The sequence below is a fragment of the Manacus candei genome, unplaced genomic scaffold (genome assembly GCF_025592945.1).
Source record: "Manacus candei isolate 608988 ecotype Guabito, Panama unplaced genomic scaffold, ASM2559294v1 h1tg000084l, whole genome shotgun sequence".
Taxonomy (NCBI): domain Eukaryota; kingdom Metazoa; phylum Chordata; class Aves; order Passeriformes; family Pipridae; genus Manacus; species Manacus candei.
In genome coordinates this window covers 739,950-754,374 of record NW_026138132.1, presented here as the reverse complement: position 1 = coordinate 754,374, position 14,425 = coordinate 739,950, and the positions used below count along the sequence as shown (strand labels likewise).

General features: G+C 45.5%; 1 protein-coding gene across 3 annotated transcripts in view; it reads right to left on the bottom strand.

Annotated features, from left to right (window-relative positions):
• The window catches only part of NSD3 (nuclear receptor binding SET domain protein 3), a 36,660-nt gene that overhangs the window by 6,104 nt on the left and 16,131 nt on the right, over positions 1-14,425 (bottom strand). The window contains exons 9-23 of one of the 3 annotated variants that reach the window (XM_051811984.1): positions 12,558-12,603; positions 11,902-12,032; positions 11,231-11,359; positions 10,503-10,629; positions 9,905-10,102; positions 9,109-9,279; positions 6,392-6,541; positions 4,184-4,340; positions 3,442-3,644; positions 2,860-2,972; positions 2,140-2,409; positions 1,387-1,503; positions 1,146-1,287; positions 777-883; positions 229-433 (exon numbers count right to left, since the gene is read on the bottom strand). In XM_051811984.1, coding sequence (XP_051667944.1) covers positions 229-433; positions 777-883; positions 1,146-1,287; positions 1,387-1,503; positions 2,140-2,409; positions 2,860-2,972; positions 3,442-3,644; positions 4,184-4,340; positions 6,392-6,541; positions 9,109-9,279; positions 9,905-10,102; positions 10,503-10,629; positions 11,231-11,359; positions 11,902-12,032; positions 12,558-12,603 — 2,266 coding nt within the window. Of the gene's footprint in view, positions 1-228; positions 434-776; positions 884-1,145; positions 1,288-1,386; positions 1,504-2,139; positions 2,410-2,859; positions 2,973-3,441; positions 3,645-4,183; positions 4,341-6,391; positions 6,542-9,108; positions 9,280-9,904; positions 10,103-10,502; positions 10,630-11,230; positions 11,360-11,901; positions 12,033-12,557; positions 12,604-14,425 lie in introns of those variants that run through there. The other 2 variants (XM_051811985.1, XR_007908410.1) reach the window with 2 other exon arrangements.

Here is a 14,425-nt window from a genome sequence, read left to right as displayed (position 1 = left end):
AAACTGGATCCAAGAAAGAGATGCACCAAGAACAACATCAGAAAGCATGACAAAGCCTCTGCCCATCAGTTCTATTTAGAAACAGTCACCTGCTGTACTGCTACAAGTGAGTGGTATTGCAAAAGCAAATATACTGGCCTTCATGCAAATAAACACTGAATTTCAGCTCAAACATTTGTCTTGCAGCAGGAAAGAAAAGAAGAATAAGAGCCACACAGCTGCTCTTACCAAAAGGTGGTTGAGTCAGGTTAAGGCATAGGAGGTGGTACGCTTTGGGACAGTCCTTCTTATCACACATGACCAGCTCTCCCCCATCTCCACACTGGAAACAGTTGTCTTCGTGCATCTGCTTCTGTTCTGTTTTTATTTTCCGTTTCTTCTGCTTTAACTTTGCATTCTTCACCTTCTCTTCATTTGCCGTTGCAAACGCTGTCTAACAAGGACAAAATCACAGCACACGGTCACTTAGAAACCCCTGGCATTAAAATCTACTTTGGGTTATTATTTGCATGAATTCTGCTTAAATTAGATCCACTCAAAAAAGTTGTTAAGCTGTAAAGCCAGAAGTGCCCATCCAGATGTTTCTGAATTAACAGTCTGGTAAATTAACAACTTCCCCCCAGACACAACAGCACTGCAGGGCACACTGTAAAATCCTTAGGGACTTCCAAGGGTGGAAAGTACTACATAGGTTAAAGAGTTAAATAAATCAACCCCCTCTCTTTGCCCTAGGAAGTTTCCAGATTTGGGAGAAGCTTCCCTGTTCATCCAGGTACCTTGGGACGCACTCCCAGGAAGCCGCTGCAGTTCTCTGCTCCGCAGTGACACTCGGTCCTGCCATTGCCCAGGCAATCCAGGTTGTAATTGAACGTTAACTCCATTCCTGCAAGTCAGAGAAAGCCAATTCACCCCCACGGACACTGAGGAGCAACAGGCCTGTGACAGTGACAATTTATCAGTGTTTGTAACCCTCAGACCCCTGCTAAAACTGGAACCTAAATATTGTCTCCACTCCGACGAATGACAAAGTTCCTAAACACGCCTCTGGTATTAAGTAACTTTAAAGAAAAAGAACATGATTCCAAGTGAGGAACTTGGCCATCGCAAGACAAAAGCAAACATGACAAACAGGGCCATCCTTTTACCTGCAGGAATGTCACAAAGAGCAAACAGTCCAACTCTAATGTCACCATTCACTGTCCACTTCTGTGTTTCACAGTTTGGGTTACAACTATGGTTCATAAAACGGGAGTAGTTCCCCTTTGGGCCAGCATCTATTATTCGGTCCTTCAAGGAAAAAGACAAAGATGTGTTCAGTATTTACAAAGGAAACAAGGTTTCCTGCTGACCAGTGACAGTTTATAAGGAACAATAAATAATACTCACCTTGGTCACAGTTAACATATAAAAATTGGTGACGCTGTTCTCGTGGGCACGTTTGATCCGCAGCCGGCACTCCTCCTCGTCAATGAGCTCCCCAACATACTCATTCACAAATTCACCCTGCAGAGGGAAGGAGAACAAACATAAGAAACCCATGCACCCTACTCACGAGGAAAGTATTTCCTATAAAACCCACTCTAATCATCACAAAAAGTGTTACACTTTAATGGTCTCATAGGCACAACTGGAATATGTGCACCAGGTACTTGCTGTCCAAGCAATAAACCCCCTCAGAATAAAAGGCAGCAGAGCCCAAGCCTGTTCCTGCACTCACTGACAAGACAGTCATCAGTTCCCTAAAATCCTTACAACTTTCCTGTTTTCCTTTAAAAAGGACAATGTGACAATATTAACGGACTCCTCAGGAACGGAAACTGTAACAATAATTATTTTCATTACATACTTCACTTTCATTTTCACGAAACACAGATTTAAAAAATCTTAAGTTTCATAAAATGAATGGCTAAAATTCACATTTAAAAGTAGCCCTACAAGCCAACAGGTGTCCTGAGGGAACTCAGAAGAGCTGGGACGTGACTGACACCGTGACACAAGGAGTCAATGTCGAGCCCTGGGTGCAGCCAGGCTAAAAGGTTAAAACACTCACAATGCACTCGCTGGAGGTGCAGAATGCCATGTTTTCACCCAGCCCCACCCTGAGATGGCTGTGACAGCCTTTGTGCTGGGTCACTGTACCTTTTTAATGCTCCTTTTGGTCCTGAGGCCCCAGCCGCGGCGCTCGGTTTTGATGATCTCGGCGTCGGGGTAGAGCCTCTTGGTGAAGCACTGGTTCTGGCAGCGCTCCCCGGCCGGGCACACCTGGGGGTGGCACTCGTACTGCAGCATCCTGTTCAGGCACTCCGACTCCAGCCCACACGGGTTCTCGTCCGAGGGCTTGCAGTTACACCGGGGGATCTCCGACAGGTCGGCCACCTGGATCTGAACCTTCCCTATCACCTTGTTGGACTGGGGAACAAAGGAGGAGAAGAACAGAGGGTGAAGACAATGCACAAGGAACAAAGAGTCAACAACTGACATGAGAAGGCAAGAAAATAATGATTCCATCCTGTGTTTTAATGGCACTGTAAGACAGAACAAAGTATTGGTGAAAAGAACAGCAATACGATCTGTGTGAATTTCTTTAAGCTTCAATTGCTGCAAGCACTGGTTTAACTCAGAATCATGGAATCATAGAATGGTTTGGGTTGGAAGGGACCTTAAAGTTCATCCCATTCCAACCTCCTGCCATGGGCAGGGACACCTTCCACTAGCCCAGGTTGCTCCAAGCCCTGCCCAACTTGGCCTTAGACACTGCCAGGGATGGGGCAGCCAAAACTTCTCTGGGCATACTTACTCATGCATAGGTCAACTTACTCATACATAGGTTAAAAATAGAAAAGAAAGAAGCCAACTCACTTTAATGTGTTTATAGGGCGGAGGTTTCCTTGAATTCCTTTCAATTTCCAATGCCTCTTTGCTTTCTCTTTGTGCTTTCAGCTCCTGGAAGCGCTTTGCTGCTTCTTCAAGTGCTGTGCAGGGAGTTCAGAACAGAGAGCAATTAGCCCCAGCTGCTGCTAATCAAACATGTACATGTATCTATTTAGATTTATTTTTTTTTTTTTTTTAATGCTAGGAATAGAACTGTATTAACAAAAAGACAAGCTAAAAATGAGTTATTGCTCTTTATCATGAATCTATCGTCAGGTACTTTCAGCAGGTACCGAGATACTGAACAATGATCCCATGCAGCAGAGCCCAAGCTCCATCTTAACATTTCCCAGTTTGTGGAAGAACTGAACTGGCCCACAACAACACACAATGAGTAGGCACTTAAAGAAACACATTTTTATCTGCAGTCAAGGGATCGACACAATGCTTGGATTTCACGTGAACACAGAACACTAGTCACATAATAATCCCATGCAGGTTAAGTGGTGATGGAGACACAAACACGTGGAATTTTTGTCATAAACCACTATAAACTTTGTTTGATTTTACCTTTCTTGAAGGTCTTGTTAATACTAGTTTGCCCCTCAGCAAAGCTTTTATCTCCTTCAACATAAGGGAAAACTCTGCCCTGGTGTACCCAATAGTAGTCATGTGAACCAAAGAAAAATACTGGGAAGTCCCCGATATCATGTTTGAGGCCCTGTATGTTGAGAGGCACAGACCTGGGATTGCAGATCTCTGCTGGCCACCACCTGCAGAGGAGGAGAAAAAAGAACAATATAAGTTCCCCGAACCAGAGCTTCCCACCTTCCCTAATGGGACTGAGAAGTAAAAGCCAGTTTTCCTTTCATAAGGAAATGAACTCCTTCCCCACGCAGCCACGGCTCCCTCTGGCAACACCTAGGAAGCTCCATGCAAAAACACAAGCAAAGTTCTTGCTCCAAATTTTGGAAAAGCATCCGTGGCCTGAGAGTGGGTTTCTAGGATGCCCTGTAAACACCTGTATTGCTGCAGGTGAGCAAAGCAAACACCAGCTAGGACTCCAAGCCAGCCCCTGGTGTTCTGTGTCGTGATCACACTCTGCAGAGCAAAGGGAAGTGCAGTCCCGTGTCCATCCCTGCCTGGGAACAGCAGGAGAATCGCATTTCAAGGGTGACATCCATGTCTGACACACAGCAGATGAATTACTGTATTTCCAGTACCTGTTCACGACAACTGAGCTGCTTCATTTCCTGCGATTCCAGAGTACATTAAAACCCCCACAGCATTAAAACCCCCTTGGTGAACTTGCCTGTAATTCCCAAGCTTGACCCAAACGATCTGCTTGTACCGCAGCTTCTTTCCAGCTTTACAGTCATTGCAATTCCAGCATCCCTCAGGCATTTCTATGCTGAGACACTCGGGGTGGAAGGAAGCTGGGCAGGACTCACAGCACAACAGTTTGCCACCTTGAAACAAAGAAGCCCTGCTTGGTTTGTAGAAGTCAGGATTTGCTCCCCCGGTGCACAGCAATCGACACTCACTTTAAATCATCCGCTCTACATTCCCACTGCCCCACAGAAAAATGGCAAAAGAGAGGGATCGAGTCAAACTTAACAATGTTGGTTAAAAAAAGGACTGCAGTGCTTCATCTAAGGGCAAGTCGTGACTCTTAAGTGCATCAGACACACAGAAAAGCAGCTGAGGATTTCAACAGGAGGTGACTGGCAGGAGGAGCACCATCCCTGAGGGAAGCACTGCAGCTGAGAGCAGTGCTGCCAGCTTTGATTCCCTTGCTGGCGGCCAAAACAACGAGAACCCCCCCACGTTTTTAAGGAATCCTTTTTCAATCAACATTGTTGTGACCGAATCCCCAGCAATCATTAGTGAGTACCAACCCCACAGCCTATAGGTTGATCAATGCTTTTCTGCAGCAAGGACAGGAAAAAGAATTGTAATAAAAGTGTGTTTATTCCACAAGAAGAGGTTTACCAGGATGAGCCCAGTACATAAAGCACAATGAGACACACATGAGTTGTCCCCATCCCAAAATTCCTGGTGCACAGAGGGAACCTCAGTGTGGAGATTCATGTGAATTTCTGAGGTTTACACTTATTTGGGCAAAAGTTGTTTTGCCTGTCTCACATTTTGGCAGCTGTATTAGGTGTGGAGAGCCACAGCACATCTCTAAGCCACCCTCAGCAAAGTAACTCATACAATATGACTCGATACATTACATATATTATAATATTTTATATATGTAGGTATATAAATATATCTATATACATTTTAATAGATATATGTATATTTAAAAATTAACAAGTTTTTGTGTCTACATGGAAAATCTGGGAGAGACTTGAGAGTATTCAAAGCAATTTTCAATCACAATATCAAAAGAGGTGTGAATAGTCACTTTCAAACCTTTATCAGAAAATCTTGTCCACCTATAGACTTCCCAAAATATTGTTGCATTGATTGATCGTTGCATGTCACAATGAGCATTCCTTAAACAATCCAGTTGCATGACCAACACTGTATTTCCTCTGCTAAAACCAGTAAAATCCAGCCATAAGGAGTCTCCAGAGCTCCCCAAACCCACAATGAGATTTTTGAAGTATTTAAGTATTTTTTTGCAAATGTAATTTCAGAGGAAGTACAGACAAATTACTGAAACATTATCCGAGATGGGAAAATGTCAAGAGATGCAAAAAAATCAAACAAAATCGAACACAAAACTGTCAGTGCTGAGCAAGAAAAAACCCAACATTGCTCTCGGGATGCATTAGGCAGATATGGCTCAAGCTAAGCACAGGGCTCAAAATAATTCTTGTTCTCAGGAATTACAGGACTACTGGAAGCCATCGCTCTAGAGATGCTCAGAACAACCTGCCTTGGGCTGGGGAATGGGGCACTGGCTGTGAACACTCTCAGGGAATCAAATTTCTGTGGGGAATTTGGGTGGTGGAGGTGGGACACAAGGCCCAGGGACTAGAGGGGACACACACAGGTCAAACCTCGCTGCCTTCTCCCTCTGGATGGACACAGCACCCTCCCTTGTCCAGCCCCAAATGTCCTCTCTTCTCTCAGGCTCTGCACAAGACCCGAACCAGCACATCCCCCCTCTCCTTCCACACCTCAAATCAATTTAAGAAGTGGTTTTACATCATCCAGGGAAACACTGAACTGCAACAGTATCGAGATCCATTTGCCTCCTCTTCACATTGCTGTGCAAAAGCAAACACCAGCTCCCTGAAGCTGGAACAGGTCAGGCCACATACAGGGTGACTGAACCTCTTCCAGCGAGAATTTAGTGACAGCAATTATTTTAAGCCCTTTTGTAATTAAAAAAAAATGAATTAAAAAAAAAAATTGCCAACATGAACACAGGTTCACAATAACCATGAGTGAAGGTCACTGAAAGCAGTCAGTGTGGGGACAAGCAGACATTTCTCCGTTGATTTAGAGAGAAAAAATAGAAAAAGCAAAAGTAAATTAAAGAGAAAGAAACTATTTTGGTTACCTTTCTCACATTTCTTTTTGGAAGCTGACGAAGGAGGAGGAATCATAGGTAATTTCATCAACTCAGCACGATTTGACTCATTCAGTAGGTAGTGGGACTTATAGGCATAGGAACTGAACAGGGGGTCTGAATGGTCCTGCACTACCAGCCCTATACGAAACAAACAGAAAGAGATGAGTTGCAATGAAACTACCCATGATTCCATGGAGGAAAAATCAAATAAACCCAATGACCACCTCTAATGCGTATGTGGGAACGAAAAAAAGGATAAAATGAAGAAAACGGAAAGTCTGACAGAAAGTTTCTTTGCTAACAAAGAGGTTGTGTTGGAGAGACTCGACTGGAAAGTCTTGTGCTGAACAAGGTGCTTCTAAGTTGAATTTCAGTTGTGCTTTAACCCCTCAATTGTGCATCTATAGAAAAGCACAAGAAAGGCACCAGTTGGATCTGTGGGCTCCCCTCTCCCTCCCACATGGCAAAAGGAAGCTCCTCTGCAGAGCTGGGGGTGACGGTCAGCGCAGCAGGATCGAGCTCGGAGCTGGGGCTGCAAACAGAACACTCAGACTTCGGGTAAGAGAATTCTCCATCCCTCGCTACAAACCTGCCCCTGAGATCTCGGCTGTAGAGGGGTTTTGCCTCTGTAGCTGTGCTGGAAAACAACGAGGGGGGTCAGTGTTCTGCAAGGCACCAAGGGGGAAGCACAGAGGGAGGTTCTGTCCTAGCCCGTGGTGGTGAAGCTTCCTGACCCTGCCCACCAGGGCTGCTCCAGAGCAGTCCAGCACGGCGTTCCCTGCGTGCCCCATTCCAAGCCAGGCCTGTGCATTTCTGTCCTTCTCCACCAAGAAGAGATTCTCCTGTTGCTCCAAAGAGCCCAGGTGAGAGCCCAGAGCTACAGAGCAGAAGCGTTTGGCCAGAAACTCACGGGAAGAGCAGAGCAACTGAGCCCCAAAGAAGCAGGAAAGATGAGCTACCGAGAGAGCCCCCGGTTCTTTCCCTGGGGGACACACAGCTGAGGGCTGTAAAGAAGCTCTTGGAACAGGGTGGCTAAAATAGTGCTGTAAGGAGAACAGTGTCAGCCCACCTGGACACACATCCTCAAGAGGATTCCTAAAACAAGGACGACCTACACATGCCATCATGAACTGTGACGTGCTTAACGGAGGGCACCACGGGAGGGTGGATAAGAAGTCTTAAAGTAGCTCACATTTCAAGTACTTCACCATAAGCAAGTTTCCATATTTTATAGATTGTCTCACATCTACATTCCTCACTTCAGTAACTGCACCTAAATCCAAAGTCCCTGGTTCTGATAGCAACTAACACTAATTAAATCCCCGCTCTCACACAAGAGATGCCCAAGGATCTCTAAAGCATTGAGTTCCCTGTTCCTTTCTGAGCAGGTGCTCAGTGCTCCTGCCCCAGGTGCTGTTCTCAGCACTCTGGCTCCTCATTCCAGTTTGGCCTAGTGGAAAGAAACCGCACAAGAATGTTCTGGAAGAACAAGTAGAGAGTTGCTGTAAGACACAGAGGATTCAGGTAGCAGCAGTGGTTTGTAGCTGTTCAAGTTCTCATAAGGCTCAGGGAACACACAGGCCAGGGAATTCCATCTGCCAGGGCTCAGGAGGGGAACCTCTAAGGAGGGTCTTCCAGGATATTTGGATCTTGGGTCAGCTTCAGGCACCTGGATTGGCAGCCCACAGGTTAACAAAGGACTCAAAGGAATGGATTTAGCTCCCTGGTATCATGAGATGTGTTTGATACCACAGCTGAACGATGGTTTGAAAGTGGCAGAGAACAAAACACTGAGGATGAGACATCCCTAATCTGACATTCAAACCAGGAAGGTCCATAGAAAACTTATCTGATCCTGGAACCAGCCTGACTCCAGACAACCAAGAGAAAAACATAAAACCAAAGGGCTGAAAATATTATGGAACTGCTCTACCTCCCACAGAAACTGTTTTTACTGTTTCTCCTCTGGCTCTAGGAAAAAAAGCAACTTCTTTCCACATAGCTTGGTAGAAGGTACATATTAGCATTATTTCAACACCTAAGGATATCAGTAATTTTGAATTTTGAGACCAAAGCAACTGATGCACCAACATTTTTTTAAGCTGTGCTCTGGCAGAACCCTGGTGACTGAAGAGCAAGTGGGGAAAAAAAGGAAAAAAGTAAAAGGACAAAAAAAAAAGAGAACTTTGGCATACAGGAAAGCCCAGCATGAAACCTGCTCATACAGTACTGCTAAAGGTTTTCTTTCAAAGTTCTCAAATGTGATGGCAGTTATAAATTAAAATGAATTTTTCTAGTTCATGAGTAAATCCTACCTTTTAGCCTTAAAATTTTAAACAGTTTTAAGTTTGTGAGTGGTGAAAGAATCCCCTTCTGCTTAATACAGTGATTAATAACCCAGCAGCCATTCTCAGTGTGCAATGGCTGGAATTGAGGAATTGGGATTCACTTTTCCCTACAGGCAAAACAAGTCAGCCCAAGTGCCTATCACTGCTTCTGACTTTCAAATGTTATGGACAGCAAGTGGAATCTCATGAGAACTGTTGACCCAAACAAAATGAAATTAAATAAAATAAAAAATCCCAGGCAGCATTTAGCCCCAGTGACCCTAAGGGAGGAGTTCCTCGTGAAACACTTAAATTTTTATCACTGAACTGCACAAGTGACAACAGAACCATAAAGCAGGGAAAAACCGAGCGTCTCACCTCTTGCACAAACGAAACAAAAGCCTACATTTACAGCTGATGAGGAGTGAGTCCTTTTGGAATGGTTACTACAGATGAGGATGTGGGATGACACAAACAAGCTCCCGGCGGCGATGCAGCCGTCTCCCGAGTGATAGGCCACGGGGCACCGCAAACACCTCGCCATGCGACCTGGGACAGAACACAGAGAGTCACCGGGGCACGGAGCCACTGCAGCCCGGGAGCTGCAGGCCCAGTCCCAGAGCCAGGGCCTCCAGTCCCACCCAGGACCAGGTCAGGACAGGGCAGAATTCCCCACAGGCAGAGGCAAGGCTGGGTCTATTCCAGTACTGGGGTAAAAAGAAACAGTTACATCGTTTGGCTGTTTTTTTTTTTTTAATAAGTTTCGCTATTAACTCTTAACTTTCACTTTAAAATTGTTAAGAAAAACTTTCATCATTCTAGAGTCCATCTGTTTTGTTTAAATATTTTCGCTCATTCCTAAAAGGATTTTTTCCTCGAAAAATAATTGTTCTAAAGGTCACTACAAACTGTCTCTAAAAACCAACATTCCTTGGCCTCGCACTACAAACCCTTGGCTTCCTTTAAACCCAGCAGCACCAGCTGACAAGAGCGTGGATCCAGGGACACTCCACAGCAGTCTTGGGCTGCCAGCTGCTTCCCACCCAGAGAGATCTCAGTGAACTCACTGAGGAGGAAACCTTTGTTCCTTGCTGTGTTAGAGCGTGGAATTGGATCGACTGTTATTATGGTGACACAGCTGAGCCTCCTCCCTGCTCGGAGCAGCTGCCCTCACCTTTGCTGGCTTTGTGCATGTCCTTGTCCATGGAGCATGCAGTGCAGCAGTGCTGTGGGCACCGAAACCCCCGGGACTCGAACAGGGCCGTGGCAAACTTGCGGACACAGGACTCGTGGTAGAACTTCCCGCAGGTGCTGACGGAGCAGCGCTTCACATCCTTGCCAGGGAGCTTGCAGGAAAAGCACGTGTGTTCTCCTTGGAAAAGATGGAATAAGGGAGCACAACTATAATGGCCAACTCTTTGAGGTACTGTATTGTAAAAAAAATTCTGAAGCCAACGGAGTTACACTGGTGTGAGTAACACAGGCTCCTTCCCTCCCAACGGGCACACGGTGATCCACAGTAACCATGGAGTTGCTGCTCACACTGAAGTCTCCTATTCCAAGTAAAACCCTAAGCGGTTTATTACTTTTTTTCTTACGAGGTACTTGCTAAGCAGAAAATGAGAACCTGGCCTCAGAGGTTAAAAAAGTACTGGCACAACCCAAACTTACTCCCAAACCCTTGGAACACACCACCCTGCTCTGACCAGAACGCAGCTCCTGAGCAAAGATGGAAATCCCTCCCAGTTTTCCAGGCACTGGAACACACTCACCGTTCTTACACTCGGCGCAGATGAACTTCTCCTCGGGCACAGCCTTCAGGCCGAGGCACTCCAGGTGGAACACGCTGCAGCACTCGCCCTCGCAGGCCAGCAGCGACTCGCCGTAGCTCTCGCAGATCTGGAACGGGCAGAGAGCTCAGAACGGGGTACCTGACACCCTGAAGTGCCAATGGCTGCCAGGTGTTAACAACAGGAACGGGCTGGAAAGCGCTCCAGAGCTACGAGAAGTCTCTGGGCTGAGGACGATCCCAGCACTCCCTGCACCTTGCCCTGGGAACAGGCACTACAGCATCCACCCACACTCCTTCATTTTTTCAGGGAACAAGCTGCTCTTGCTCTTCATGTCCTTTACTACTGACAAGGAAACTGGCCAGAAGATTCCAGGATTTTCTCTTGGAAAATCCTTGCTCTGCCCTATCCTGAATGACCACGTAAAATCTTCAAATGGAGCAGAAAACGGCATCTATTTTTTCTACAGATGCTGCAGGTCTGGATTAGACACTGTCCAGCTTCTGAGCTTCCTGGCATGCAGGAGGGCTTAGGAATAATTTCATGATCACTTCATATGAATAATTTCCAGAGCATAAATCCTAAAATCCTGGATATTTTATCTGAGAGACATGGTTAGAAGACGCAGTTAAAACAAAGCAGCGTAATACGAAAACAGAAAAGGAGGAACACATATTTAGTATCCATCACTTCCTAGTACCACCAGTTACCTGACAAACAGTGTCTTTTTTACTTGTGCCAGTCCCTCTCCTGGATAAGCTGGAGTCCACTGACTGTACATCCGAGGCATCGGCGTCGGCAGTGGCTGACGGGCTGTCCGAGCGCTTCCCAAAACTGCCCTACAAAGAGGGAAAGCCCACGGCACTCAAACCAGACACTTCCAAAGGACAACCACACTGGGAAAAATATCTCTGTCACTGTGGCCAAGAGGACCATCTGATACATCAAGAGACACAGAGGTCCTGGAAAAGTGCTGAACTTCTCCGGGGTGATACAAGTGCTGCCTTCTTGATACATCTCACCCGTACAAGCAAAACACCCCGAAGAGCTCTCTTACTTTTCCAGACCACCCTAGGATTTATACCAGACACAGCAGAGTCTCACAGTTCCCAAAGAATCTCAAATCTTCCACAGAGCAAGCTGTGAACTAAACCAATGCTTTGCCAGGCAAAGGAGTAGGAAAACTCGCAAATAAAGACTGTATTTTTGTATCAACCCAACAGAGGGGATTAGAAGGAAACAGACCTGGCTTTATGCTTTCAGACAATAAAAGACACAAAATCTGTAGAGACGTATTCACATATTCAGGGTTAATTAACTGAAGAGCCTGTTATACACTGACAGCTTAATCAGGACCCTGTGAGAACAAACACATCTTTACCTGTAAATCATTGAGTCCCCTGGAATCAGAGTCAGACGTGTCCCTGTAGGCAGAGTTGGTCAGCTCCATGTCTGTGGAGGCACGACTCCTCTTCTTCAAGGGCTTACAGGAGTCTGAAATCTCGCTGGCACCTTAACACAACACGCTGAAATTAGTTTTAATATATGTTCTCAACTTTTTGCTTAAAAATAACAAAGGAATAAGAAAGATGAGAGCCTGGAATGCATTATTTGCCTTAATTTTCAGTTTGCAATTTTGTTACTAATTTAATTCTCCCTGAAAAGTTCATTAACTGAGAACCACCTTAGGCAGAGTTTTTGACAAACTTCTGAACATGCTGACACAGTGGAGGAAGCTGCTAAATTGTCTCTAAAAGAGCATAAATCCTCAGGTGATTTCCTCTTCATCATCCATCTTCAACTTTGGCTAAGCAAAGACTTCTAAGAAATGTCCAGAAGGATTTGGGTGCTTACAGCACATGAACAGACACCATCCCTCCCCCAGCAATGCACAAGCACCAGCAACAGAACCCCAAACACCCCCTCACCAGAGAAGCCGAGCTCAGCACCCCAATGCTCAGCCCTACAGAGCACCAACAGTGCAGCTGACACAGAACAAAGCCTCTGCCCAAGGGTGATGAGTTGCCTGCAACTCACCTTTCTGCAATCCCGTCTTCACTGCTGCCAGTGGGACCGTTTCAACCTGTTTGAATAGGAAAATCCACAGTTAAAACTGGAGGAACGTTTCTCCCTAGGAGCAAAAAGCAAACAGGTCAGTTCAAGGGGTTAGAATTCGGGGGGTGGGAGCTGCCATCCCCTCCTCAGCCCGAGCCTCCGCGTCCCGCTGGATTCCCTCCTGCCTAGGCCGGTGCCCGGAGCCCCGGCAGCCACAGGTCCCTGGCCAGGTCCTTTCGCTCTCTCCCTTTGGGCACGAGGGTGACAGGAACGCTGTATCCGTGGCCAGCAGGCAGGAGCGGGGCCTTGGGGCAGCCAAGCCTGGTGCTCTGTTCCCCCCCGGCTGTGAGCACACGGCCCCCTGCACGGCTGGCACCGGGACAGTGCAGGGCCGCTCCCACCAGCTCTCCCTGGAGCTCCTGCAGCCCTTCCTCCCTGTCTAGAGCGCTGCACGGGCCCGGCCGGGTGCAGGGCTCTACACAGCTGGAACTTGAGGGCACAAACACTTCGACACACAACTGGACAGGTTTACAATCTCGCAAAAGCACTTCCAGCCCTCGACCCTACGGAGAAGGTTAGGAACTGTTCTGCCAACATACATGGAAGACGTGGGAATTTGGTGACTGGATAACAATTATAGAAGAAAGCTGTTGCCTAAGTCCTGTTTTTAAGGTTAAGAATTACAAGTTATTTCTTTGCAATGCGGTTACATATGCATGGAGAAACACATTTAGTAAATATTTAAGGATTATTCTATAATTTTTTTAAAAAATATTTTATTTTGTTGTACAATAGGTAAAAACATACAATAGAAGGATTTGTATAGGATACATTTTGTAATACAAATATAAAATCTAAACAATCACTTTTATTTCTCCACTAGTCACTGTAACAGTAGCATCAACATTTTGTTTTTCCCATTAATTGTACTCGTTCCAGTTATAATTTTATACCAAGTTGTTGCAGACTAATTGGGGAATCAGTTGCAAGAAAACTTGAGTTTGGGTAACAAATATTGTTGCATAATTGTAAGAAGTTAGTAAAATTATTTTCTCTTAAATATAACTTAATACATTCAAAGTTTTGCGCATTACAGTGCCCCTGGGTTTCACTTTAGTCAGATACTTCTCCTGAGAAAAGCACTTTAATTAATGTCCACAGACTGAGTTAGCCAGGTCAGAGAAGCACACGAAGCTACCTGGGATCCATGAAGTTCATCTTGTTGGTTCTTATACCTTTGTTAAATTAAGAAACATTTACAAACATAAAATAACTCCTTTGAAAGGGGGAGGCTGCAACCCCTCGTGCCAAGAAGCTCCAGGGACCACGTCAGGTGTCTCACACCCAACGTTTAAGTTGCTTTAAAGTTTCAGCAAGAAACTGTCTCGAGCTGGAGCACTCACTCCTTTGCTGCACACCAGTGCAGGAATGCTGAGGCATCAAAGGGAAAACAGCGGGGGGAAAAAAAAGCAGTTGGGTTCACTTTCAGTCTCTGAAGTGAAGGAAGTGCAAAACAAAGCGCAAGGGGCCAAGAATAAATTAAAGAGATAAAAACATTTTTCCCCTTCCCATATAAATCTTCATCCTGACTGTCCCTCTTTAAAAATTCTCACTGGGAGAAGCTAAACTATGAAACATTCATATAAAATTCTCAGCTTTCAGGCAGAGAGCCCCTTGAAGAGGGAAAATCGACCATGTAAGGAGAAGAACCAACAACTTTGACAAACTTGTTAAAAAGTGTATTCAGGTTTTAATATTTCTGTCCATCCACTGCACTCTCCTACTCACTTCCATGCAGAATTTTTTATCATTTTCTTTTTTAAAGCAACAACATTTGTCTGTCTGATATC